This window comes from Halichoeres trimaculatus, unplaced genomic scaffold, assembly GCF_033239565.1.
Source record: "Halichoeres trimaculatus isolate MK-OKI-2021-1 unplaced genomic scaffold, fHalTri1.1 fHalTri1_scaffold_16, whole genome shotgun sequence".
NCBI lineage: Eukaryota > Metazoa > Chordata > Actinopteri > Labriformes > Labridae > Halichoeres > Halichoeres trimaculatus.
In genome coordinates this window covers 26,254,687-26,282,447 of record NW_027437194.1, presented here as the reverse complement: position 1 = coordinate 26,282,447, position 27,761 = coordinate 26,254,687, and the positions used below count along the sequence as shown (strand labels likewise).

Sequence of the window (27,761 nt, the reverse complement as noted above, 5' to 3'; positions counted from 1 at the left end):
TTTGACTGTCAAAAAGAGAGAGGAGGTCAGAGCAGAGAACTGCAGTGGTCTGTTCAAACTTGAGAGTCTATCAATATAATGAAGAGTGAGGTTACGTTAGCTCTGCTGAGTGAGGATGGAGCTGGTAGATAAGGGTAGGACATAACCAGGATTCACTAATGTTACAAGTTATAAGACAAGTAGACATAGACGGTAATAGCTCTACACAACTAAAAATTAACATTTTGCCTCATCGCTTTGCAGCTTGGGAATAGTTGTCTTGAACAAAGAAAAGAAGATCTGCTCACCTTTCATTCACCTCAAATCAAACATATGTCTTGATAAGAGTCATGTCTTCACAGCAGTGGGCTCATGGGAAACAGAGTCTTTATCCTGGAAAAACACTAACTTTTCCATGTAGTCCTCACAGAGACTGTAAAGTCATGATGTTAAAAAGTTGTAATGTTAAAAGAATTTTTAAAAAGTTACGTTCTGAGAATAAAATAAAAAATAAAGTTATTTTACAAGATTAAAGAGAAATAAAGTTGTATTTATAATGATGATAAAGTTGAGTTATTATGAGAATAAAGTCAAGAGAATGACACTGTGTAGGTTATCTTTAGCTGTTTAGAGGACAGATCAGAGCAGCCTACAGCTGCTTCAACATAAATGAGTTAAAAGCATCTTGTAAACTCATCATTTTATACAAAATTATCCAAACAATGACCTGAAACATACTTTGAGCTCATCAGCACTGTCAACCTGAGCTCACTTCTGTTTTCTCAGATTCAGTTCTGTGCGTCTTGTGTTAAAGCTGTTAAAGATATTTTGTCAATCAGAAAAAGCGTACAGAACAACGAGAACAATGATGGTATTCATCTCTCAGAGCAGATCCATAAGACATAAACAGGAACTGAAAACAAAGAGTCAAATGAGTTGAACCAGTGACAGATGGCCTTTTCAGCGTCGCCTGTTTTTGTCAGAAATACCAAGAGTACGATGCTACAAAAGACAAGAGCTTAGCGGATGTGACACATGAAAGAAGAATGTCCAGAAAACAAGATAAACTGGTAAAAACAGAGAAAAAAGAGGATCTTCAGCCTCAGTGGCGCGCTGAGACTGTTTATAACACACAAAGGCTCTTTACATCAACTCTTTGAGCTGGACACATGTACAGTGGATTCTGAAGCTTTGGAGTCAATAAAAGCTTAAAAACAAGACATCTCAGTTTATTTTACCCAGCTCTGGACGTTAGAGTGAGTTCAGGATGTTTATCATGTATTTTATTTTGAAAGTAGATGCCCTGTTTTACTCACAGATTAAACCTTTTTTGCTTTCCACAGAAAAAATTTGCACAAGGCAAAAATAAATTTCAAAAGCTACATGTGATGAGATTTTATCACACTGAGATGTAGGCCCATAAAGATGATCTTTATCACTTCAGTAGTTTTTACGAGAAAACGATCACGCACAGGAAGAGAGGACTAGAGTTATCAGTGTGTGAAGATTTATTTCAGATTTTTGGTTCAACATGGCATGACTTGGTCTCACATTTAACCAAATTTAAAAGGAACTTAGAAACATACGTAACTCTTTTCTTTACATTATTATACAATAATAAATCAAACTCTTATTTGCTGAACCTGCTCCTTTGTTCAAAGTGGTTTGCATCACATGCTTTTAAATGCTTTTGGCAAACACTCATGCTGATCTGACATCTTTATTCACATTTTCCTCTTGTGCAAAACACAAAACTTAAAAACTGTCATGCAGAGAAACAAGTCTGGTTCAGGTGATTTGGTGAATTCTGTGCATGTCTGTGCAGCACAGCACAGCACAGCACAGCACAGCAGGGGACAAAGAAAAAAAAGTGGAGGCCAGTTTGTAGTTAAATGTGTCAAGTGAGTTGCATGACCCAGATTTTCCTTTTCAGGATGAATAAAGTTGTTTCAAGCCTCTGGACGCTTGCAGCTGGAAGCACTGTGCAGTTTCACCCATCCACATTTAGCAGGAGCTAGATGACGTTTTCAAAGAGCTGCATGGAGGCCATTATGTTCTCATCCTTTAAAAAGAAGTAAACATGCAAGACAGAGAGTTATGTTTGAGTGAAACACTTAAAACAGTGTTTGGAGACGGGTTTACCTTTTGGCAGGTTTCTATGAATTCATCGATTGTCACGACTCCATCTCTGTTTCGATCCATCTTCTGCAACAAGCAGAGACACAGATCATTGAGTGTAGCTCTGTGATTTTTAAAGCTTTGATTTGGAAATGTTTGTATACCAGGAAGAATCTCTCCACGTGCTCAGTGGGTGAATCGTCTCGTACACTGGGTAAGGTATACCTCCCCATCATGTCATAAATAGACGTCATTATTGCCATCATTTCCTGCAGGAAGCAGCAGAGACACAGCACACTCATCAGGAGGAGTCAGGAGGGTTTGGTTATTTTTTATTTAAATGGCGGATGCTTAGTTACCTCTTTGGTAATGTAGCCGTCTTTGTTGATGTCGTACAGGTTGAACGCCCATCGCAGTTTCTCTGTAACGGAGCCTCTGAGCAACACAGACAACCCGATCACAAAGTCCTGTGGAGTGACAGGTCATTTCATTAGGGCTGCAAAGAGGTGGGAAATTTCTGGTGAATTCAGGAAAGTTTCTGGAAAATTCTCATGGGAATATTGGAATTGTTAAGGGGTTGTTGCCATCAACTTCAATGAGTTTTTCTTTCCATGCCCAAAATTACCAGGAAATTTGGGCATGGAAATTTTGAAATTTTTGCTTTTTCTTGTTATCAGCTTGAATGAGGTTTTAAAAAATGATCTTTGTTGAAACAATATGATTAAATGCAAATTCAATTGTGTGCCATGAATCACATGTGCAAACAACTCCAAGTACATTTGATCATCATCAGTCACTACTTCACCAGATTTAGGGACTAGAAGTCCTGTATCTAGGGATGGGAATCAAAAACTGGTTCCTGTTGAGAATCGATAAGAAATGTGTCAATCCATCGATATCGTTAGCCTTTGTGCTCAATGATTCCCTTATCAATTCTTTACATCGTGTTGGAACAGCTGACTCCGACTAGTCGACTACTCTGCTGCAGCTATCTTAGCTTAGCAGTTAGATAACGTTTCCCAAGAAAACTCTGATTCAGGATTTTCAGCTTGAAGTTTTACTTCATAAAGAAATGAACATTACTCTTTCTCTCAGGAGATTCATATTCAGTACATTCGAAATGTTAAAAATCACCTAATTTACCAAAATAACAAAATAGCACAAGCCTGATGCTAACTTATATTGGAAACTGCATTGATATGCGCGCACATTCACTCACTGATGGATCACAGTCTTTCTATCAGTACGTACATCAGTATGTCTAACACATTCACGCCCTTTCATACCCATTCACACAGACCCAGCAGTGGGAGCAACTTGTGGTTAAGTGTCTTGCCCAAGGACACATCACCATGCGTCGTCCAGAGGTAGGCTTAGAACCTGCAACCTTCTGGTCACCGATCAAGCGCACTCTCCAACTGCGCCACTGACACCCCAACATGCCCCAGTATAACTTTAGCTTCAGAACAGAATTTCGACTTTCATCACAGAAACACATCACATCAACTCTTTGTAAAGAATACTGAGAATTTCAAATGTCAAAAGCTAACAGGCAACTGAAAGTCTCATGGCTGACTTCATAACTACAGAAAGCTTCCAAACAACTTAAACCATTGCTATAACTACTTTGAGACACTAGATGGCCTACTTGAATTATCAATATATTACAACACAGTACATCAACGTCACACTGTGTGCAATTTTTACCTGTTCCTGTATAATTATACCCAGAAATATCCAGACTCAGGGACCAATTACATTTTATTCACTTACAGTAAAAACTCAATTAAATGTTGTTGACACAGAGAACCTGTAAAGCTACTTTTTGTACCAAGAAAATTCACAACAGGAATTGACAAGGGAATCGATAAAGAATCAGATCGATGAGCAGAATCAATAAGGGCATCAGTATTGACAAATTCTTATCAATTCCCATCCCTAGCTGTATCAGGCACATTTGCATGCATCTTTGCTAATGACAAATATTTGTCTCTATATTCACAACAGCTAGACTCATTCTCTGAAAATTTATTCAAAATGTCATTTAAGGATAAAAGCATTAGACTAGACTACTATCAGACATTAGACATGTTGGCATTAGACATGTTGGCATGCATGCCTGCAAACTAAAATTTTGAATATTTACACATGTATATGACCTGGTAAATGCAATTAACTCCTAAAAACCCCCATGAAAAGTTCCAAACTCTAAAAATTCCTGAAGTTTTACATCCCTACATCAACACAAATCTCAGTCAAAATGTGTGCAGGCCTGTGGTGCATGGTGATGAAGTGGTTAGCACTGTTGCATCACAGCTTGAAGGTTCACAGTTTAATATCCTGGTTGGGTGGGTGCCTTTCTGCGTGGAGTGTCATTTCATTTATTTTATCTATATTTCATAATAATAGTGTTTTAAAGTTTTTTTTTTTTTTTTTTTTTTTTTTTATAATTTGTATGAGCGTTAAAATTAGATTTGAATTTTAAATCTTCCTTGGTGCAGCAGCTAGTGTGTAGTGGTAAAAAAGACACTTCACACTAGTGTTTTTTAAATTCTGCACAGTGTTTACTAAGTGTTAAATTAAAACCCTAACTGAGTTGCTGCAGCTCTGCCATAGTGTAAAAAATGTAAGGCTCTTAAAAATAGTTTGTTTATATGTAGTGTGGATGAATAAGGACAATGTAGTGTTCAGTCTGACTCTATACATGCTGAATTAACACTGCTGGTTTTTGCTGTACGAGCTACATTCTGCTGACCTTACCTTCCTGAAATGAAACCATCAGACCTTTAATTTGTAGGCCTGTTGTGCAACAACCCTACAGTTACAGGATGCCAGGAAACGACAGAGAACTATGGAGCTCGCAAACGGCCTCCAAATCTTCCCACATATAACGGCACTGGGCTGGTGCCACTGACTGTAAAGTAGCCTGAGAACGCAGCTGACCCTAAACACCCCTAAGGACAAAGCACAAAATTTCACAACAAACATTCAGCGAAACTCACCTCGAAGCGGATGGAGCCGCTTCGGTCACTGTCAAAGGCGTTGAAGAGGAAATGTGCATATGTGGTTGCATCTGAGAATGAGTAACAAACATTGAGACGACAGATCACAAATTAACAGGCCTCAAGTGACAGGGATTTCTATTTTAGGCACAATATTACAAAATAAAAAAACTACACAAGGCTGCCTCAGAGAAGGCTTTGTTGTACAGATAACAGTTCACATCAGTTTCATAACTTACCACCCTGAGGGAAGAACTGTGAGTAAATAGTCTTGAAAGTCTCCTCGTCCACAAGCCCACTGGGACATTCCTGTCGAAGGAAAACAAAATCAATGATATAACTTTTTGAGATCAGTTATTTAGTGGTTATTTTCCAAATAGCTTTGGCAGCAGTGGTACATCCCGACCATTAACTCACCCAACCACCCAATCTACACACAGGTACCCACGACGTAAACATACACCCATCACATAATCACATACATATACAATATAAAAACATGGACATATAAACATACAGTGTGTTGAATATATTAGAATAGATACTGAATCAAGCACTGTTATTTTTAGATGACTCACAAAAGCACTTCGTCACAAGCAACTACAGCACACATGTTTGCAGCAGCTGTGTCCAATAGGTTATATTTTGTGTTTTAGTGAAGGGGAATGGAACAGTTCAAAATTTACAGATATCACCCAGCTGGAACTTTCCACAGCTTGCTGACTCAATGTCAGTCTTCTGTTTCTCTCATATTACTCTCTCTCACAGCATTTTCTCTTTGCAAGTAGACAGCCAGTGGGTGCAGTACAGACATACACCCACTAGAGGGCACAAGAGCTTCATGTTTGGTTGAAGTGTGTAGAATTGCTCAGCAGGGCTTCTTGTTGAGAAGCTGTTTTTGAAAACTAGTTTAACAGAAAAACGTTGACATCCTGTGTTGGTTAAGCTGAGGAATCGTGAGGTAAATTAACAAATAAGGAAACAGTTTTGTTACATAAAGACTGTGACAAATAAAATCCAAACAGTCATTTTGAAAATGAAAAACAGTGTAACTTTCCACTCTAAACAGAGTACCCTGCCTCCAGGAGCTGGAGCAGTTTTAATGTCATGAACCAAAACAGTGAGTCACGTGATAGGCTCATCCTCCAGCCTACGAAGGCCCCCAGTTTACTGTTAGAGTCCTCTATGACAGCAAAACACTAACACAATAAAAAGTAAAGCCAGAGGAGGCAGAAGTATTATACTGACACTGAAGTAGAATGATGACAAAACTTTGTTTAACGGAGCAGATAATTTGACAAATCTGAACCCATTCGAATGAACGGGAAAAACAAAATGGAACGCAGCCTTTATTGCAAATGAATGTTTACCTCTGTTGCTGTAACAGGTTGAAATATCTGCTGTGAAACAATTCTGTAAAGTTATTTAGAGACGCCATGTGAGGTTTTATGACCCTCTTGTTCAAACTTTCTCACCACAGCTCATTACACGTCTCCTTCAGGTCACAGAAACCTCGTAAAACAGCTGCAGGCTCTCTTTTAAAGACCGTTACGCCCGCTTTGTTTACATCAGCATGAGGTCTTCCTCCTCTCCCTCTTTAATGGCACTTTGCAACCTCTAATGGCACATTACAGTCACTCACTGCCGATGTGCATTACTGTATCTGTGGTTGGTCGAATTATGTGTTACATCACTCCCAAGCACAAAGTTGAATATAGATCAACTGTCCGTACAGAAAAACTGAAGAACCTAATACTACTATATAGCTCTTTACTGAGTGGCATGTAGCAAATGGTTTTCAAAAACAGGCCCATTTGAATGGCAACCCTCTATTTTATCCTGAGGAAGAGGTTAAATGAAATGTAAACAAGCCCTGAATGTTGACCTTATTGTTCAGTGATTGTACGGGCCCAGTTAGATCTCAATCTGTTCAAAGATAACACTCCTGTTAATGTCTTTCCTACGTTTTTGAAGCCTCTGTACAGCGACTGAAGCTCCTTCCTCGTGAACTTGGTCTGGGCTTGGAGCTGGTCGAGGCCCTCAGGCTGATGCCGCACCATGGAGAGCTCGAGGTCCCCGTCACAGATGTCTGTCAGCGAGAAAGAGAGAAAACAGAGTAGGGAGAGGATGGGAAAGAGGGGGGAGGAGGAGACGAGGAAGGAAAAAAAAAAAAAAAAGTCGGGAAGGGAGGGGTCGGAGTGCAACAAAATAAAAAGTTGGCAAGGGCGAGTCAAACCTCTGGTGTGAAAAGTGGAATGCAATTTTCTGCAGTTCCTCGAGTGTCCACTTGAGGCTGACCCAAATAGAGGAAACCTTATTATAGTCCAATGAGCATGTGTGTGAATGCACTTTAACATGGCTCCTTTTAACAACTGTGTAACCACCACTCCTTCTTCATATATCAGTCAACTAGTTTGATTAGGTTGAGCCTTTCAGTGCGATGATGTTGTGAATACAAGAACATGATCGTAAAGGCGTACCTGATCAAAGACTTGGATATAGACTGCTGGATTCAGATTAATTGACACAACAGTGGTTAGCCTTAAATAAGTTCACTGTGCTAACTGGTAAAAGGTTCAACGGGGCTATGCAAATGGCTAATCTTCTATTGCTAACTTTGATGGAAAGAAAAGAAGAAAAAAGCTCCAGAGCGCTGTCCTGGTCTGTTCTCCACGGCCTGTATGTACATCCAGCCATTAGAGGGAAAAAGGTTGAAAAAAAAGATTAGCGGTTTGTATGAGCCAGCCCAAAAGAGCGTTACATTTAATGGAGGTAGACACCACCGTTAAAGGGTGCTAACGGCAGGATAACCTCGCCTGTTGTAAAGATGGTGTACGTTGGGTTTATGTATTACTGCTTAAGATGAAATATGTGAAGAGACTAGATATTTGGGGATCAAACAGAGCCTTTAGAAAGTAGAACGATGTGGAGCAAAAGGAGACACAAAATTTAAAGGGGCCAATCACAGTCTCCAGCCAGCAAGACTTGCTGCTGTCAGTTTTGGAAGTTTGCTTTGCTCTTTGCTTTTATTCGTCTGGGTCCTTCCAAGATGTGTGTGATCGAATGTTGAGGTTCATCAAACAACTGCTTTTAGAGTTATTCATGGAGGCATGGCTGTGGTGCAGCTTTTGTTGTATGTTTTGTCTGTTTTTGGCTCAAAAACAGGGAGAGAGACATAAAAAAAGAGAGTCCACTTTTCTTGGGTTGTTTTGGTGTTTACATAGTCACAGAAAACAATATCCTTTGGGTCTTGAAAGATTGTTAGAGATGCTCTGAAAATGATATTTATCGGCCCACTTTTACACATTAGTTACAAATGAGTCTTTCCATAACGGTGAGTTAAAGACTAATGGTCCCGTTTGTGTTATGACTGGACGTGCATACAGGCCCAGGTGATGAAGCTAACTTGCACCACCTGTTCCTCTGCTCTGCCACAGCCCACAGCTAATAGAAGTCAATCCAGTCAGTGTTGAGCTTCAACTGGCTCTGCTCTGTTGTTTTAAATGCTCTGTCTCTGCTCCAGCAATCTGGAGCCCTCTGCAGCAGATACACAAGACTTCTTTTTTTGCAGGATTCTGGAGCACAATATGTCAATCAGCACAGAGCATTTCAAACAGGACAAGTCCTGCACCATGCTGCTTTGTAAACATTTGGCTGATGTTCTGATTCTATGCCACTACAACTACAACAAACATGAGCCATGAGAGGAGCCAGGCCTGGGGGCAACAGGCCAGACAACCTCACGGAGGCAGGAAACCTTTGATTATGTCTCAGGACTCCTTCTGTCTGAGATGCTACTCCACGCTGCGCTCAAAAAATGCAGCCGGTGAGAGCCTGATATCAACAGACAGAGACACGGATCTGATAGAAACCCACAACCCTACCTCTTAGCTCATTTCTAGATTTGCTAAAAGTTAGTTTCAATAAAGAAAGGGGCTTAATGACTTTGCTACATAAACCAAAGAGTGATGACACCAGAACTAAATTCACGTTTACAGTGTCTGTGGACAGCTGGTAGAAAATCAAAACTTCTGCGTGCCAGTAGAAAACATAAAATGCTCACCATCTGAACGCAAAAAAAAGAGGTTGAATATAAAAAAGGGAGGTGAAGAAGAAGGAAAGTGAGGCGAGGAAACAGGAGGGAGATATGACATCATAAGCAAATAAGTCAGAGAAAGTAGAAAAAGAGACAAAAGAAGGGAAGGACTCAACCCTCCTCATTTTGTGCTGTAACTGTCAGAAACTGAGTTACAATTCTAGCCAACTTGAAGTCATGAAGGAGCCTTTGAAAGACAGTGGATAGAAAAGTGCATCATAAATATAGAAAATAAAAAAGAGTGAAGTAAAACATTTCACAGGGCTTAAAATCATTGGTTAACACAGATGACGCTGCTTTAATCTCATCAGTCACACTGTGTTTGATGAGCTTTGATGTCTAAAGTATAAATTAGTGCTTAAGCTGGAAACACAAAATTGACAAATCTGGCTCCAGAAAAAAAGGAAGATAAATTCACAGACAACAGGATAACATGATATTACTCTGAGGAGGACACACAGTCATACTCACCATCTTTATAAGAACAAACAGAGATTTCAAAAAGAGCGGACCAGGATGAGGTGGAGGAACGATGATGAAGAAAAGAAAAGAAAAGAAGAAAAATGACACATATGTTAAAATCTGTGGGATGTAAACATTTACATTTATCAACACAATGTTAGAGAGTGATTTTTTTTTTCAATTAGTTTGACTTTAAACTATAATCAGGATGATAAGTGTATGATGATCTGCTAAACTGTTGACACTTTTCTCAACAGCAGTCTCACTTTAGTGTAAAACTTCTTGTTTGAATGACAAAATGTTGGATGATTAAGGCAGAAGTTCCCAAACTTTTCTGCCACAACTTCCCAAGACAGTGGTGCCATAGGAATTTAGCTAACCAAACTAACAGGCCAATACTAAAAAAAGACTTAAGGAAACCATAAAGATTCTTACTTTTGCTGCTCTGGATGAAATGAGACTTCATGTGTACACATATTTCTGTATTTGCTAAATGAATCTGTCATTATCCTGATCAAACATATTCTGTTCTCATGGTTTGTACCAATCCTAATCCCTGTTTCTGTTGATAATCTTACAATGATGAATAAAATATGTGTTTGTAAATATTTTTTGATTTATTTTGTGCCCCCCATCAGGGTTTAGGAACTACTGCTTTACTTTGCTGCAAAGACTTGAGCTAAAAGCTTGAATGTTAAACATCTGACCAGTGCGTAGGGATAGGTACCTTTCACATTTAAAACAATACGCTACCGATGCCTCGTACCTGGTTATGGGTATGAGTGCTAAGTGGTATCAATTTTTAGTACTTTTTTGTGTTTATGTGGTAAAAAATATCAATTTGTTTAATAATAATAATAATAATAATAATAATAATAATAATAATAATAATTATATATATATATATATATATATATATATATATATATATATATATATATATATATATATATATATATATATATATATATTTTTTTTAATTTAGCATATTTATTCTTCGACATACATTACCTTGCAATCACCTACTCTTCCACTCCCTCACAATCACAAGGATGCGTTTAGGTATTGATTTTACATGAATTGGTACCCAGTTCTTTTGACAGAATATGGTTGGTACCTATAAAAGTACCTAATTCGGTACCAGAGTACCCATACCTACCTGTGTGACTCTAATTCCTCTAAAGAAACATTACACTGCAAAAAAACTAAAAAATCTTATCAATTGTTTTTGTTTTGATTTCAGTGGAAAATATCCTTTTAGTATTAATATAAGCCACATTTACCTGACCAGTCCAGAAAAATGTATTTTTTCAGGTTATTTAGAGATAAAAATAAGGTTATCCTAGTTTCAAGCAAATTTTCTAGCAATTTTTTTCTTGTTCCATGGGCAGATTATGCTTGACTTGTTACAAGCAACTCAGACCTCATTTTGTCTTTAAACAACTTGAAATAAGACATTTTTCTGGACTGACCAGTTTATTTGTTACTTAAATAGGACAAACGCACTTGATAATATTTCCGTTTTTTGCAGTTTGTCTGGACCCAAGAGAAGTGATCACCAGCTGTCCAGGTTTTCTGTAAAGATTTGTGCTGACCTTTGAATATTTAACATCTGACCTTTGCGACTCTAATTCATCAAGAGAAACATTTACCCAACAATATTTCTGTTCTGGTCCCACACACCTTGAACGGTTTTATCCCTCAGAGGTTGGAAGTGGTCTTACCTTCCAGCGACAAAGGCTCCCATATCCCAAACTGTTTGAGCACGACAACGAACAGACCAATGACAACAGCAATGGCAATGACTTCCATGCCATCCAGTTCCATCGTTGCCTTGCATTAGATATCGCTTTTTAAAAAAACTTTAGATGAGTCTGAATCTGATGGAACAGCTTGTACCCACAAACATCATCTGCAGCCGGTCATCTTCTTCCACCAGCTGCCTCCTTTGATCACTACTCGGTTCATGCATCAGCTCTGACTTTTAAGAAACCTCTGACTCAAACCACCGACCAGTTAGGGGTGAAAAAGCTGACTGATAGACTCCCCAGCATCTTCCTTTGTGCAAACAGTCTGAAAGTCCATCATGTGCTCCTGCAAAAAGTATCAAACTCCAAAAATGATCCTTTTTCAGTGCTCCATCTGTGTTTCTACATGCCTCATCCTGGATGCATCCTGCAACAGCATGAACTGCGGGCTCCGCCTCCGCTCTTCGCTGTGTCAGTGTGTGTTTGTGTGTTTCAGGTTATTAGTGAAGGAATTTCTTTACTAATAGTCTCTGATTGACAGGCCACGCTGTCTTTTATTTGCTCAGTCATTTGGAGGATGTAAAGCTGTAAAACCAGGCATTGATCCACGTTTGCTGATGGCTGGGATAAGAACAGCACTTAGGATGGAGGAGCCGGCCCTGCCCTGTGTGGCGCTGCCTGTGTCTACTGGGTCATTCAGCGCGGTCAATAACTTAGAGCGTTCACTCAGAGCTGCCAGACGATGTGACCGTTCTGACTGTAAACTGGTGCTTTGTTTAGGATGTTGTAGTTAAGGATAATAAAGTTTAAGTGTTTTTTATCTGAAGACTAAAACACCTTGGAGGTGTTGTGAGATTCAGCTTACTTAAAGTCGTTACATATTATTCATGCTCTGCTCTGAAGATCTAAAAGTTGTTCAGACTTGGGTCGCTGTTGGAAGTATCATTCTGTGCTGTGAGACAATAAGAGTAAAGAAGTTCACAACTGATGACTCGGCACAACATAATGGAGTCAGTTTGAGCAGGAGAGAAGGGCGGAGTGCAAATCAATCAGAGTCCAGAGTTAAAATACTGGTCTTAGGACGGGCAGAGAAAGTGGGCCAGAGATGCATTTGGATACCAAGGGAGGGTTTATGTTGATGGACTCACCCTTATGTCTCAATCAGTTACTGAAACAAACAAATGAAGTGGGGTGGTGCCGCTCTGAAAACACAGAACATAATCTGCATGGCAGAAGTGAACGTTAAGCAGAGTTATGGTTCAGTGGTACGTTTGGAGTCTAAGTGCTGTCAGTAACCCACTTTGATCGATTCTTCAAAAAGAGTTGGTTTTGGAGCTCTTCTGTAGAGACTTTAGAGACGTAAGTCATCTTGAAAAAGTCTCACTTCTAGATATTTTCCTGATCATAATCCACATTTTACAATGAGATTTCTTAGCAACCTTTTCCCAGGATGCAAAGCAACCAGGTAATGTATTAATTTGTAGTTAGCTATTCGCTATTCTCACTCTTCATTTTATTGATAGACTCTCAAGTTTGAACAAACCACTGCAAAATAACTGCTGACTGTGGGCTGGAATCAACATTAGCACAAACAGTTTAACCCCTGTGTTAGCCTTTAGCTCGTGCTCTATCTCTCTCCTGTTTATCTTTCTTCTGCTCTTCTGTCCTTTTTCTGTCTGACAGTTAGGCTCCAGTGTCCACCATCACTACAAAATAATCCAAGTAACTGTTTTCAGCAGAGGACAACACAGATCTATCCTCTCACTACTAAACTTTGTCACCTGGCGTGGTGTTGTAAATGGGACTAGCACATACTGTAAATTGATTCATGTCCTCCCATAAAAATCTAACTCAACCTAAGAAATTTTGTGCCTACTGAGAAACAGCATTTAGAAATAACTTTTGGCGCTGATAAACTCATTCTAAATCGTGGGCTATGAATGGCAAATATATGAAAGTGAAGCCATTTCAAGATGGCTTAGAAATTCCTCATAGAACATTTAAAGCAAGAACTTTAAAATGTTTTCAAATGTAAAAACATAGGCTGGAGAGTAGGTATGGCTTTGTGGTTAGGTCGTAGAAACCAAGAGGTCAGCCTCTTGTAGCTACTTTCCTTTATGTCTCTCCCCTCTCTCATATTGTTCTTTGCTGTGTCCTCTGTCCTGTGCTCTCTGAACAAAGTAGAAAAAGCCTTAATAGCATAACTATGAAAAAGTGCAGGTGTAAAAGTATGATATTCTGACAGTAGCAGGCATATAGAGAATCTAGTTGCCTAGTTGTGGACTTCCAACAGTCACTGATCAGCTGATTGCTGCACTTGTTGTCCATGTTGGTTCCTTACACCCTTCTTCAGGTATTCAACCCTGTTGTAGGTCTTTAACCTGACCTATGTGCAGCGTCTCATGGAGCACATTCCTCTGTCCAGCCATGGTTTGAGGTTTGGAAACACTGTGACACATGTGGAAACAGGACAGTATCTGTGCAGAAATATAAATATGTTACAAAAGATGGTGTCTGATCCTCTGGATCTGCTCCTTGAATACTTCTCATTCTGTGTCTAAAGCACTACAGTGACATTAACCCCTTGATGTCTGTTGTCGCAAACTTTCAACATACCCTGTCAGATCTTGATGCAGCTGGAATGACCGCTGTCTCTCATTATTACCTATTGATTCACAAAATAAATTTACAAAAGATTGTATCAGATCCACTATGTCACAATATATTGGTCAGGGGATGAACTTCTCATGTCTATATACATAACACTACTTAGTTATAACTGTTGTGTCTGCTGTACTCAAATTTACAATCTCCACTTAATTTAACATCTGCAAGAATGAAACAACACACAAAAACAATCTATTTGCACAATTGTTAATTAATTCAGGCAGTAAGGGGTTTAAGTGGTCTCCTCATTCCAGACTTCAGACACAGTTTTGACAGCTGGTCTGGTTCTGCAGATAAGAGGTCTGCAGGTTGGGGTCGTTTCCAATGAGATGTGGTCGGACATGCCAAGCTGTGAGGATGCTGTAACTTTCTTTGAGATCTCAGTGCAGACCTGAACCAGTGTGTTATAATCTCTGACTGGGAAGTTAATATTCCTGTGAGAGACAGGAGTACCAAGGCGCTGGCTCAGCACCCACTGCCATCATGCATTCTTCCTGTTGGGGAAACTATAGTGCTACAGTTTGACAGGAAGTACACTGCAATGCACAGTTTTTTCTGCACTTCTTCTACTTTTCTTCCACATTTCTACCAGATTATAAAACAGATAAGAACATATCATGAAAATTAACCTGTGGAAGCAATATCTTCTAATAAAATGCTTCTATAGTAATCAACTAACTGTAAATGTAACACAACCTTCCAGAAACAGCACTGTAGCAGAGTGTGCAGGGCTTAAACTGTGAGATCAGATGAATGGAAAAAGAAAGTAGTGAGTCTGACTCTCCTTTGCGTACAACTTGTGCAGCATTTCAGTTTGCATGTTTGTCCTGCCTCAGCAGACAGAAACACACTCAGCCATTACACCAACATGCAAGATGCATGAGCTCATGTAGGGACCGGCCCACCATAAAAATAATGCAGCATAATACTGTTTAATGCACCTTAAGTGCTGATCTATCCCTGTTCTTCTATTAAATACAGACCAGAGTGAGGTGGCTTAAGCCTGCAGAGATGCAGACAGTGCAGCCTTCGGTCTAACCATCAGGTTTTAATGCTGCAGTGAGAGCCACATTACTGCCCGGAGCCCGAGTCCATCCATCCTGACCCGTCACACAAGTTCTCATCAGACAGACAGTCAGACACTTCAATGCTGTGAACTTTGCTCTTCCTCTCAGCTCTCTTTGAGCTTGCTCAGTGAAACTCTACAGGGTCTGAAAAGAGAGCTTCCTTCATGACGAGGTTTAACCACACATACAGTCTGCACAGAATACGAAGAGCGAAGAGATTTCACACACTGTGCAACTCAGCATTGAAACTGTCATCATGTTTGTTTGTTTTTTACTTCTTGTTATAAAAACCTGAGAGGTCCTTCTTCACATGCAGAGATAGCTTCTCCCCCCTGATGAAGTGTTTTTAGTTAATTAGTGTTTTTTAAAGTGCTGCTTAATTAAAGTATGAGGCAAGAGTGATATTTTCAGGGCAAGCACCAGACAACTTAAAACCTCTGCTCTTAAATAAAAAACACAAGAGTGTAAAATCCTCTGCTGATCTTTTCTCTGTGCTGTTAAAAATATCTGCTATTCACACCTGAGGCACTTTAGCCCTGTGCAATTAAAGCTATATGCATATGTTCTTTAACTTTTTTACAGGTTATTTTTATTCTGATGAATTAAAATGACTAATGAATTACTTCAAATAACTTTTCACTAAAGCTACATGTTCCATCACAGTCAGCGGGATGAGAACAGAGAGAAAGAGAGGTGTAGCCACAAAACGCTGATGACAGTAAAAACGGTGCAACCACTGCTGCTGTTCATTGCTGCTTCTTAGGAGGATAACACAATTGGAACTCACGCTGCAGAAACTGATTTGGAAGCACGTTTATTTTTGTAAAAATAAATCTTAAAAACCTAATGGAAGCCAAAGGGGACAGAAAAATTTGCTTGTCAAGTTTCTTGAAGTAAGACCCAAGTCTCAATACAGGAAACTAAACAAGGACATTTTATTCTTACTTTAAATAATTTGGGTGTGATCTGTGTCTTGTAATATCTTAAAATAAGACACTTGTCAGTATCTGTCAAGTTTATTTAGATTTATTCAGATTTTTTGTTTTTGCATGTGGCTAATCCTTGTTTCTCATCTTTTTCAGTTTCTGTCTACCTGCTTTTCCTCACCGGTGATCACCTGGCCCCTCCCTAATGTGTTGCACCTGTGTCTTGTTTAGTTCACTCCCCTTTCCTTCTTTAGCTCTGGGGTTCCCTCACTTCTCTGCCAGATTATCACTATTCACTAGTAGATACATCCAGCCTGCTTTTGCTATCAGATCTTCGTGTTTTTGACCCTTTGCCCGAACCTGGTTTTATGATTTTTGTCTGTCGGATTTTTGTTTCGCCTTGCTGTTTGTCTTCGTGTACTGAGTTTTCCCTCGATTAAAGACTTGTGAACATTTTTTGACTGTCCATGCGTTGGTTTCCTTCCTCTGCGCCTGACAACACTGTTCTGGACTTGTCAGGTGAATGTGGCTCACATTAGGACAGTGACAGATAAGGGTTGGTATCAAAATATGTTTTAAGCTTGTAAAAACTTGTTAGATGTTTGATAAAATGTGTAGTTTGCATTTCTGTTGGTGTCATAGTATTTTATATGGCATTTCTAGCATTTTAACCTATTAAAGAATCAGTCTCAATAAACTATCCAATGGTGTTCACACAAAATCATGACAAGTATTGACTTATTCACCTTATGAAAGTGTTATGAAAGTGTACCAATAAAAAAAGTTATTTGTTATGAAATATCATCTTAAAGTATATAGCCCTGCTTCTCTATGTTTTGGAGTCTGTTGGTTTAAAATGCTTTTAAATGTAAGTTTTACAGTGTAGAAGGCTGATAAAATCATATTCATAAAGACTTTCTTTTTTGCACAATATCAGTTTGTTTTTAAATGAAAAACACAGGTTACACCACCAACTGACATTCATCAGTTTCACTATTTTACCAGGTCTTTCACCCTGTTTTTTGTTCTGAGACCTAAAACTCAGGACACTTTATTGCCTGTTTGAGTTAAAACATAAAGATTTTATTGTTTCACAGGTATTGTTCAATGATTTTCAATGAAATGAGACTGGAACATTGAAGGAATATGCTGTCAGCTATGAAAAATAAAAAGTAAAAATCAGTATTGGCAGGTCAGGCTTTTTAAAGATCGGTGATTGGCCAGAAAATTGTGATCAGTGCATCCCTAGTCCTAACACAGAACTGCTTAAGGAATCGTCATCACAACAAATGCAGTTAAGGTGTTGATTGGGTTCATGAGCAGGGCCATGCTTACATCCAAGCCTTCAATCACCTGGTGAGCTTACTCCACCTTCCTTTCCCTTCCTCTCCAAAATTTAACTATCTTTACCATCCATTTTGCTTCATTTTTTAGTTTTCTCATCTTATTTCTCCAAAAGATGGCACAGTAAACACAGTCAGTAGAATATTCTAGCTCTGTTTTCACCTGTCACTGAGTATGCATGGCTTAACAGCTTAGTTGCATGAGTGCTCCAGTTCCCAGTAGGGATGGGTACCGAATTAGGTACTTTTATAGGTATCGACCGAATTCTGTCAGAAGTACAGAGTACCAATTCAGGTAAAATCAAAAGGTACCATGTTAAGGTACCTAAATGCATCCTTGTTACTGTGAGGAAGTGGAAGAGTAGGTGATTTTCCATGCTGGACATGAACACAGCATTATAAGGTTATCTATTGAAGAATAAATATGTTAAATGAAAAAGAATTTACATTTTATTACCAAACAATTAGATTTTTTTTTCCTCATACGCACACAAAAGTACCCAAAATTGGTACCGTTGAGTACTGAAACCGATTGCCAGGTACCAGGGATCGGTACCGTATCATTTCAAATGTGAAAGGTACCCATCCCTAGTTCACAGCAATAAATACATATTTGTAAATAACTGAAGAGTCTTTGGTGTTCTTTGTTTAATACGTGTGTTTAAAAAAGTGATTTTGGTTAAAGGCTCAGAGGATTAGTACAGATGTACCATGGCTCAGCCTGACTGACCCCCAGGTGTGCATAAACAACACATTTTGCAAAATAAAACCATAAAAGAGAATTGATAATCTTTTTATTATCAGCCTTGTGAGCAGGTTATTATCATTTATCAATAAAAAAAAAACATGTTCTGCATCTCTTTTACCCATCTCTCCCTCTTACTAGAGGTGAATCCTGCACATGTTAAAGGTGCCATGCTGTTTACTGACCAGTGGGTGGCAGTCAAGCTGTTATTACAAAGAGGAGATTTGATGGAGAGAGTTATTTCCAGATATGATAAATAAGATTATGACCCTATTTTAGAGTTTATCCAGGTCTCATCTCAGTTTATCTGAATGTTGATTTAATTAAAGGTTTAATGCAGAGAAGGGTCCAGACCTTTTCTTTTGCATGTGTCTGAGTTAGAGACAGGACACACTCAGACTGTTCCACAGACAGAGCAGTTTGAGACCACGTCAGCCAATCAGAGCATTTGTTCTCTGAATGTTTTCCTCATCCTGACCATCTGTCTGCTGGCAGAGACAGAAGTCAGCTGTGGACGGGCCGGACGACAGCTCTGAGTCATTCCTGGATCCTGCAGAGGAGCGGTTCTGTTTGCTCATCTCTCTGTTTATTACCCGACTTATTAATCCCACAATTCAAACTCGCTGTTTCTGCAATAAAAGAGTGCGACCTGTGCAGCACTGCTGAGACTCTGCAGCCCTGCCTGTCGGGTGTAGGCTCACGGCTGAGTGACCCGCAGCGGGATAATGTCAATAATTTAGATAAACCCAGAAAACAGGGGCAAGTAGAGGCTGTGCTCTTCATCTTCAAAGTGCACTAACTCTTCTTTTGTGGTACAAAAACACGCTGAAAGAGCTTTAGATTAAATTTTTCTTCTTATTTCTCAGAGGTAAACGTGGGTGGTCAAAACAAAACAACAGCTGTGTGATTTTAGAGAGAGAGTGTGAACATGGAGGGGCACGATGGAGTGGATCAAACTTAATGAAACATGAATCAAACTGAGAGGTGAAAGAGAAGCAGCTGAAATGAATGTCAGTTTGGTCTGTAAACATGAACATAAAGACAAAGACTGGTGAGGATATAAAGGAGATATCTGCTGTTAGACGGGGAAGGAGATTTAAAATTCATGTATTCTGTAGAGCTGGAGACTGAAGGCGTGCCTCCTGCTCCGCTGCGAGCTCCTCTGTCTCTGCTGTCAAACACAATCATGCAGATGTTTAGTCTGACTGTAGTCAGTCAGCAGGTTCATGTGTTGTTTCATGAGCTCGTACCTGGCCCTTGTTGCTTGGTGCTGGCGATAATCCACTTCACCAGGCAGCACTTCATCAGAGATTTCCGTGTGATTCGAGGTTTCTGCCACTTGGAGCCCTCCGTCTGTCCCGGGGGGTTGGGATCTTTCCCGTTAGCATCAGGCAGGAGACCGCCATCCACAGCCTTCTCATTCCCCTGAGGAGGAGAGAAAAGAAACTGTTTCTATAGGCAGGAGGTAGAAGAGAATAAAAGTCGACATCAGAGAGGTTCAGGTGCTCCTTGCTCAAGCAGGAAGACAGCTAACCTGAAGGGAATATCTTCAGAGGAGCTGAATGTGCTGTTAAAACCAGCTCAGAGGTAAGATCCAGGCCGTAGACTCCTGCCCTGCTCTGTTTTTGTGGACTCATCTTATTTTTAGCCTTGTGAGCAGCGTGGCTCTACGAAGGGTCAGACTGAACCACTCTGTATCAGACTGAAACACGTCTCAAAAATAGGCACAAACACTTTTTCATGCCCAGAGGATGAACCCCACTGATGTTAGTAATCCACTCACTCTCTGTTTAGTGCTGACAGCAGGTCACAGCCTTCATGGCTTCAAGCTAGTCTCTTTGTTCTTTACAACAAAAACTAACACAAATTTAGTACAAACAAGAGGTGATCTGGTGGTTTTTAGGTTATTGATGCTAAGGTCTGATTTTCATAGTTTTGTGATTGTCACTTTATCCCCTCTGTGCCTCCTGATGCACTCAATTTTATGAAAGGCTCAAAGGGTGAATCAGTAAAAAAAAAAAACACCATAGACAGTATAATACATTGCATTTGAAAAGTATTCACATTTTTTAGGTTTATTACAGCCACATTCAAAAGTTGGTTTTTTTTTTTGCAAATTTATTGAAGCCCAGGTTTATCCTGTTTCCACAGATGTTTCCACAGCTTCGGTGGAGTCCACCTGTGGTAAAATCAATTGATTGGACCTGATTTGGAAAGGCACACACCTAAGGTCCCACAGGTGACAATACATATCAGAGCACAAACTTAGCTTGAAGTCAAAAGAACTGTCTGTAGACCTCAGAGACAGGATTGTCCCCGGGTACAGATCTGGGGAAGGGTCCAGAATCATTTCAGCTGATTTGAAGTAGGGGTGGGTTAAAATATCAATGATTCGATGCATTGCAATATTTCCTTGTAAAATTCAATATCAGCTCAGTAAATCAACCAAATTGATTCTTGATTAAAAATATGAGGTGACAGACCACATATGTTAATGGGTTTGAAAATTGAAGCATTTCAATTAATATTGAAACAAATCGATATCAGATCGCAATCTAAAGAACCAAAATTGAATTGGATTGTGATGATCTTAGCAAGATCCAGCCCTAGTTTGAAGGTCCCAGTGAGCCCAGTAGCCTCTATCATCTGTAAATGGAAGAAGTTCAGAACCAACAGGACTCTTCCTCAAGCTTGCAGTGCATATAAACTGAGCGATCAGGGTAGAAGGGTCTTAATCATGGAGGTAACCAAGAACCTGGTGGTCACAATGTCAGAGCTCCAGTGGTCCTCTGTAGAGAAATGAGAACCTTCCAGAAGGTAAAAAAAATCTTTTCAGCAATCCACCAATCAGGCCTGTATGGTAATGAGGACAGATGGAAGTCACTCCTTAGTAAAAGGCTCATGGCAGCCCACCTAGAGTTTGTCAAAAGGCTCCTGAGACCAGGACAAATCTGCTCTGATTGGACAAAGCTTGAACTCTTTGGTCTGAACACCAGACATCATGTTTGGAGGAAACCAGGCCCCACTCATCACCTGGACCATACCTCCCTACAGTGAAGCATGGTGGTGTCAGCATCATGCTGTGGGGATGTTTTTCAGCAGCAGGAACTAGGAGACCAGTCAGGATTGAGGGAAAGATGAATTCAGCAATGTACAGAGACATCCTGGATGAAAACCTGCTCCAGAGACCTTTAGACCTCAGACTGGGGCCACGGTTCACCTTTCAGCAGGACAATAACCCTAAGACCACAGCCAAGATATCAAATGAGAGGCTCCAGAGTGATTCTGTGAGGGTCCTTGAGGGGCCCAGCCAGAGCCCAGACTTAAGTCTGATAGAACATCTCTGGAGAGATCTGAAAATGTCTGTTCACTGATGCTCCCCATCCAACCTGATGAAGCCTGAGAGGAGCTGCAGAGAGGAATGGGCTGAACTGCCCAAAGAGAGAAGGGCTAAGCTTGAAGCATCATATTTAACAAGACTTGAGGCTGTAACTGCCGCTAAAGGGGATCAACAAAGTATTGAGCGCAGGTTATAAATACTTCTATTTATGTGATTTCTTAGTTTTTTATTTTGTAATAAATTTGAAAAAACTTCAAAACAACTTTTTTCATGTTGTCATTATGACATCAAAATGAATGTCCTTCTGGTCAGCTTTGAGCGATCTTTAAAAATCTTTTGGCTCGTGCAAAGTTCTTGGACAAAGACAGAAAAATCGAGTGCTGCTGTAACACGATGAGAACGGGGACATGCACGCTCTCTTGTTTCCAGTTATTTTTACTTTTACATCCTCTCCTCCTCTCACGCTGGACACAGTGTTTCTTCATGCAGATTAATATTTCAGGTATCATACAGATTTAGATTCTGAGTAGGATGATTTAAATAGCACAACCCATGTTCTGTAAAGTAACCCGAAGATGAATTGTTGATGACTGTGCGACTTTTGAGCATTACATCTCTCTTTCAGTTGAGTGTTTCTATTCTCAGTCAACACAAAAAAGATTATTGTTGCACCGTGCTATTACTGCAGTTTGTTTTCAGGGTTAGACCTATCTGAGTTTTCTTCCTCCTTTGTTAAAGTCTTTGGGTCCTGTTTCCTTGAGGCTGTCTGTAAACAGTCTTTCCATCTCCTGATAAATAAAACAGCTTTCTATAGGCGGCTCCTGTGAGTGTGATGTAAGGAGTTTGTGCTGAACATAGTCAGAAGGACTGTCTGGGGAGCGTCTCCCCGCCCCTCTGGTCCCCCGTTTGATTGTGAAGGGATGCCAAAGCATACAGAGCACCGAGGATGTCGCTCAATAATTCACACTCCTTAAAACAGCATCAATAAAAGATCAGAACAGGCTGCCACGCTGAGGTGAGGAGGACTACAAGTAAAACCTGAAGACAGACGGAGGGATCGTCCAGAAGATCGCAACAAAAAGAAACAGCATTTCAGATGGTTTAATAAGAAAACTGTTGTGTATCAGTCACAATGACTCATGTGTTATAACTTCTGTAGCTTCATGAGAAAAGTCCCAAGTCTGTTTTTTTTTTTCTGAACATCAGAGCACTGCATTATTAAAACAGACAGGAGCCCGATGTGTGAACAGGGATGCTCCTTTGATCAGCTCTGTCTTTAATGTGAGCCACTGTCATCAGCTGATCTTAGGGAGCCCAGTTCAAGCTCTGGACCAAGTTTAAACGCTAGCTGGAGAAGTGCTGGTTCGTTCCCTGAGCACCGCTGATGTTCCCTTGATCAGGACAACATCTCTCCATCAGAGCATGTTCATAAGGTTGTGTTTGTGAAAGTATGTACATCAGCCTTGTCAGAATGTAGTGAAAAAAATGTTTTTTTCACCCATAAGGATGAATAAAGTGTATTTTTTGCCTTTGCAATTTGACATCATTAGAGACAAAGCTGACAGACTGTTGGAAAGTCATGGCAGAGAAATGCCTCAGACAGACAAATTAGCCACACCAGTAAACAGCACTTTAAACAGTAAATGGACGGTGATGAGAAAGAATGATGGCAAGCCTGAACCCATTCACACACTGGTGGCACAGCACAGTTCGGGGTTGGTTGGTGCCTCCCTTGGTTGGCCCCGCGACACGCCCCTGATCGTTATGGTGGAATCGTCATATTGCTTTATGACTTTCCTTGGTTAACTCTGTAATTTGCCTCTATATGTGTCACAATAATACCTGTATTTGCCTTAAAGTTATCTGTACACAGAGACAGTGTGTTTCTAGTCTGGATTGGATCCAATTCACACGTTCCTGTCTCCTTGAACGCTGTTTCACACATTAAGTTCCCAAGCTGAGCTTGAACCCATTGGCTCATAGATCGACATAGCAATCCCAATCTCAAGAATGATAAATACTGAGCACATCGACTGGTCTGTTAGAATTGACTCTGCATTTCTCTGCGCACCCATGTGTACTGTCTGTCATTTTGTCCTCGATCGAGCTATAGAAACTATTTCAACTGAAGCCATCTGAGTCTCCTGAGTCTCTTTCATCAAGTGTCAAGATTCCTGAAACTTCCTCAACAATCAGCACCCCTTTATATTTAACACCAGAAATAAAACAAACCAGATTATAATAAAACACACCACGAAAGACTCTTTCTTAGAATCGCATTGTCATTAGACGCATAAATAATAAAAAATAAAGACCCACCTTAATGTCATACATAAACCCAAAATGAACAACTTAGTGGTTCAACTTCATCACATTTAATGATGCGATCAGTTCATAAGACGTCATTTAATTCCAAATATTAAGCGATCCAGCAACAAATGTAAAGCAGACAAAGGTAAACAACACACAACAACCTAAAATTTATAAACTCACACCTTAAAGCTGCAATAATAAGAATAAAATCTCATACTGTGGCCAAAATGTACGGAAGCCCTGTTGGAGCCCAATATGTAAAAGCAACCCAAAACGTAAAAATGACCCAGAATTTGTAAAAAAAAAAAAAAAAAAAGTTATGTAACCCAAATTGTAATAAATGACCCAAGCTTTCACAATGGTGAGCCTAAAATTAATAACTTTTTGCCGAATGTCTGCAACATACATTTTATTTCAGCAAACCCTAAAAGATCAAGATTATATACATTTTCTATACTCTGGTTTCTCTAGAAAAAGTCAAAACTTCAGATGTTTTCTAAAGGTCTCAGCTCAACTCAGTTTTCTTATCTCATTAAATTAAACTTGTTTTTCCCAAGATTTTGTGATAATGTATTTAGTTATTGCTGCAATTATTTTTTTCAGTGATCGAAAAATTAAACTAGTAGTGTGATAGATTGCACATTCACCAGTAGGGATGGGTACCGAATCAGGTACTTTTATAGGTACCAACCGAATTCTGGCAAAAGTACCGGGTACCAATTCATGTAAATTTAAAAGGTACCACGTTTAGGTACCTAAATGCATCCTTGTGACTGTAAGGGAGTGGAAGAGTAAGCAATTTTCCATACTGGACATGAACACAGCTTTACAAGTTTAATATATTGAAGAATAAATATGTTCAATTGAAAAAAATATATTATTAAACAAATTGATATTTTTTACCACATTAACACACAAAAGTACCGAAAATTGGTACCGTTGAGTACCGGTATCGATAACCAGGTACCGGGCATCAGTACTGTATTGTTTCAAATGTGAAAGGTACCCATCCCTATTCACCAGAAAACTACATACCAAGCTGAAATTATGATCAAGTTTAATGAAGCCAATTTTTGAGTTTCTTTGAAACGGAAACAGGCTCCACTTATGACAACCTTTTTATGAGTTTTAGAAAGCAATGAAATGATCATGTTATCTGGGGAAAGCAAACCTTGTTATCTTGGTATTGTGACCTTAATTATGTCTTTACACAGTCGAAACAGATGTCTGTCTAACATGAGTCTGGTTCTGTCCGAGGTTTCTGCCCGTTAAAGGGAAGTTTTTCCTTGCCATTGTAACTTGCTAAATGCTGCAAAGTCCTGTACTCATGGTGGATTAAGATGAGATCAGACTCCTTATCTTGTCTTGATGTTGGGTTTCTGCTAATAAAATTTTATTAACATTTACGGGTCTAGACCTGTAAATGTTTTTGTAAAGTGTCTTGAAATAACATTTGTTATGATTTGGCGCTATATAAATAAAGATTGATTGATTGATTGATATTGGGGAAAATGATTTGTTTCATTTTGATAAGGAGAAAATTTGAAAACTGAGAAAATAGAAAGTGTTCAATAATGACCTTTTAGGGCTTCCATAGCAGGAGGCTGAGTTACTGTTTGTAACTGAAGATCAAAGATATATTTTTCTCATACTTTTTTTTTCTTTTATAAATTAACACGGATATCGAGAACTTTGCTGCTTCTTGTAACTGAGTATTTATTTCTTAACATGCAACACTACAACCTCAGCTACGTACAGGTATGTGAGCAGCTTTTACCTCCACTACAATAAATAAAAAAGATAAAACAACACTTTAGAATTAAACAAAATTTGGTCAAATTCTTTTTTTAATAACATGAAATGAAATTTGAGGACTTTCTACAGCTGTCAAACTCCAAACTATGTTCAAGTTGGCTTCACGGTACCACAGGTAGATCACACTGCGAGCACAAACAGGATTATTAGCATGATTCATGCTATCAATGCACATGCTACATGCTAAAAGAGCAACAAGTAACAATGAAAGCATGTCGCTAAACATGTTTACTGTACCTGCATTGCGTCTTGATGTCAGATGATGTTCAGCAGAAAAAACAAATCGCTGCAATGATCCTGCTCCGTACGCGCTCCTTCAGCGATCTGCAGCAGCAGCATGCAGAGAGGGAGACACACACACACACAGACACACAGAGACACACACAGAGGGAGAGAGGTGGGATTAGATCCTTCACACAGTGTGCAGAGGATTAACACCAGAAACTGATCATCACCACAGACACAGATTAAAAAACAGACGAACCAGGAGAAACGCTTCCAGCAGGTGAGCTGCGGACTGATCTGCTCTCAACAAGTGAGGAGCAGGGCAGGAATTTATAGAGACACGAAGAGAGCTGTAAATGAAGTCCTTACATCGTGACAAATATTATTAGAAGTGCCAGACGTGTTATAACCTGCAGTGCCGCTGAGTGGGTCCAGTCCAGACTGCTTTAAGAGTGTGACTCTCTGAGGAAATCACAGAGCTGCTGTTCATAAAGACGAGGAGAGGCTCTGTTTTCAGATAACAATAATAACAGGAAGGTGATTATTGTATTAAATTTATAGGCTGCTTATCACAACTTCACAATTTATTTCTGAGACATCAACAACAATTCTCCTCATATCTTAGGAGAAAACAGCCTCCACATGTAGGAGGAGAAATTATTTTTCATAAGGTTGCTGATTTTTTTCATTAAGTGTGTTAAAAACACTTCTCTGGAGCAACACACATCTTTAAATCTGCCTGTAGAGAGTGACATTAGTCAGCACAGGTGCAGCTCATCGTCCTCCCTCTTTATTCAGTGTCACATTAACCTGGAAGGAAAAGGAATACGAGAGCACAGGAAGCTGCCTCCTGCTCCTGAAATATGCTCTGACATCTCTCCAGCATTAGTTTAAGTGCCTCCTCTCAAATTCTATGAAAGTCATGAGGAAGAGGGCGACGAGGCAGGCAGGAAAGCAGGCAGGGGGTATCATGATGGGGAATTAGAGGAAAATACTAAAAAGAAGCGACAGGGAAGGAGAGAGAAGCAGAAAAATTTCATTTCATGTTCCCTGTTTGTCCTAAACACAGATCAGAGATGGTGTCTGCTGCAGTGTTTGCCAAAATATATCTGGGTATAATGGGTAACTCTGCAGTAAATCACACAATAAATTGTTTCCTTCTAACTCTGGAATGCCTCAGATTGATCTAAAACCAATTCATGTCAAGCTGACAAGTAAGACTCTGTGAGACACAGCAGTCCTTTGAGCTACACACTAAAACCAGCTTGATGACTTCTAGACAATGATACTGCTAATATATTGTCCCCATGCATGCAGGATTACGGAAGCCTCAAAAGGTCACAATAGAAACATCTGATTTTCTTCTTTTTTTTTTCACGATAAGTTATTTTTTTTAGGTGTTTTCTCAGGCAATTTATCTTGTTATCTCGAAAAAAAAAACAAAAAAAACTTAAAAACCTAAAAAAATAAAAAAAAATAAAAAAATAGGGGTTTCCCAGAACAATAAGATCATTTTCTGATGATCTTAAAATTGAATCGATTTTGTTCATTGGTCAGAGGATAAAGGCAGCTCTATTTGGTGTCTTTGGGTGAATGATGGCAACTGCCAGAGAATTCATTATCTTGTTATCTCAAGAATCTATCAAGAACTCATCAAGAAGGTAAGAAAAATAAGTCAAGATCTCAAAAAGCAACCAGAATATACTTTGTTATAATTATCACTGTCATGAGAAAACAAGAGAATTGAGAAAAAAAGATGTGTTTGATCATTTCCATGGGTTTCCAGTCAAGATATTTCTACAAAATAATAATTTCTAAAAAAAGATTTATACAACATTCACCAGCAGTTTTGTGCACAGGTGAGATAGTTGTGGCCCAACTGTTGAAAAACACAAAAAAGTGCCCCCTTGGGAGC

The 27,761-nt window shown here is 39.4% G+C and overlaps 1 protein-coding gene across 1 annotated transcript; it reads right to left on the bottom strand.

Moving 5' to 3' along the window:
- Window positions 1–26,250, bottom strand: LOC141805539 (calsenilin-like). Its single transcript, XM_074690643.1, has 10 exons — window positions 26,106–26,250; window positions 25,859–25,945; window positions 19,404–19,578; window positions 7,064–7,188; window positions 5,339–5,408; window positions 5,100–5,170; window positions 2,457–2,564; window positions 2,262–2,366; window positions 2,122–2,184; window positions 1–2,041 (listed from the first exon to the last, which is right to left on the bottom strand). The coding sequence occupies exons 2-10, from the start codon at window positions 25,862–25,864 to the stop codon at window positions 1,994–1,996; spliced, it is 771 nt and encodes a 256-aa protein (XP_074546744.1). The 5' UTR covers window positions 25,865–25,945; window positions 26,106–26,250; the 3' UTR covers window positions 1–1,993.
- Window positions 26,251–27,761: the final 1,511 nt, after the last annotated feature.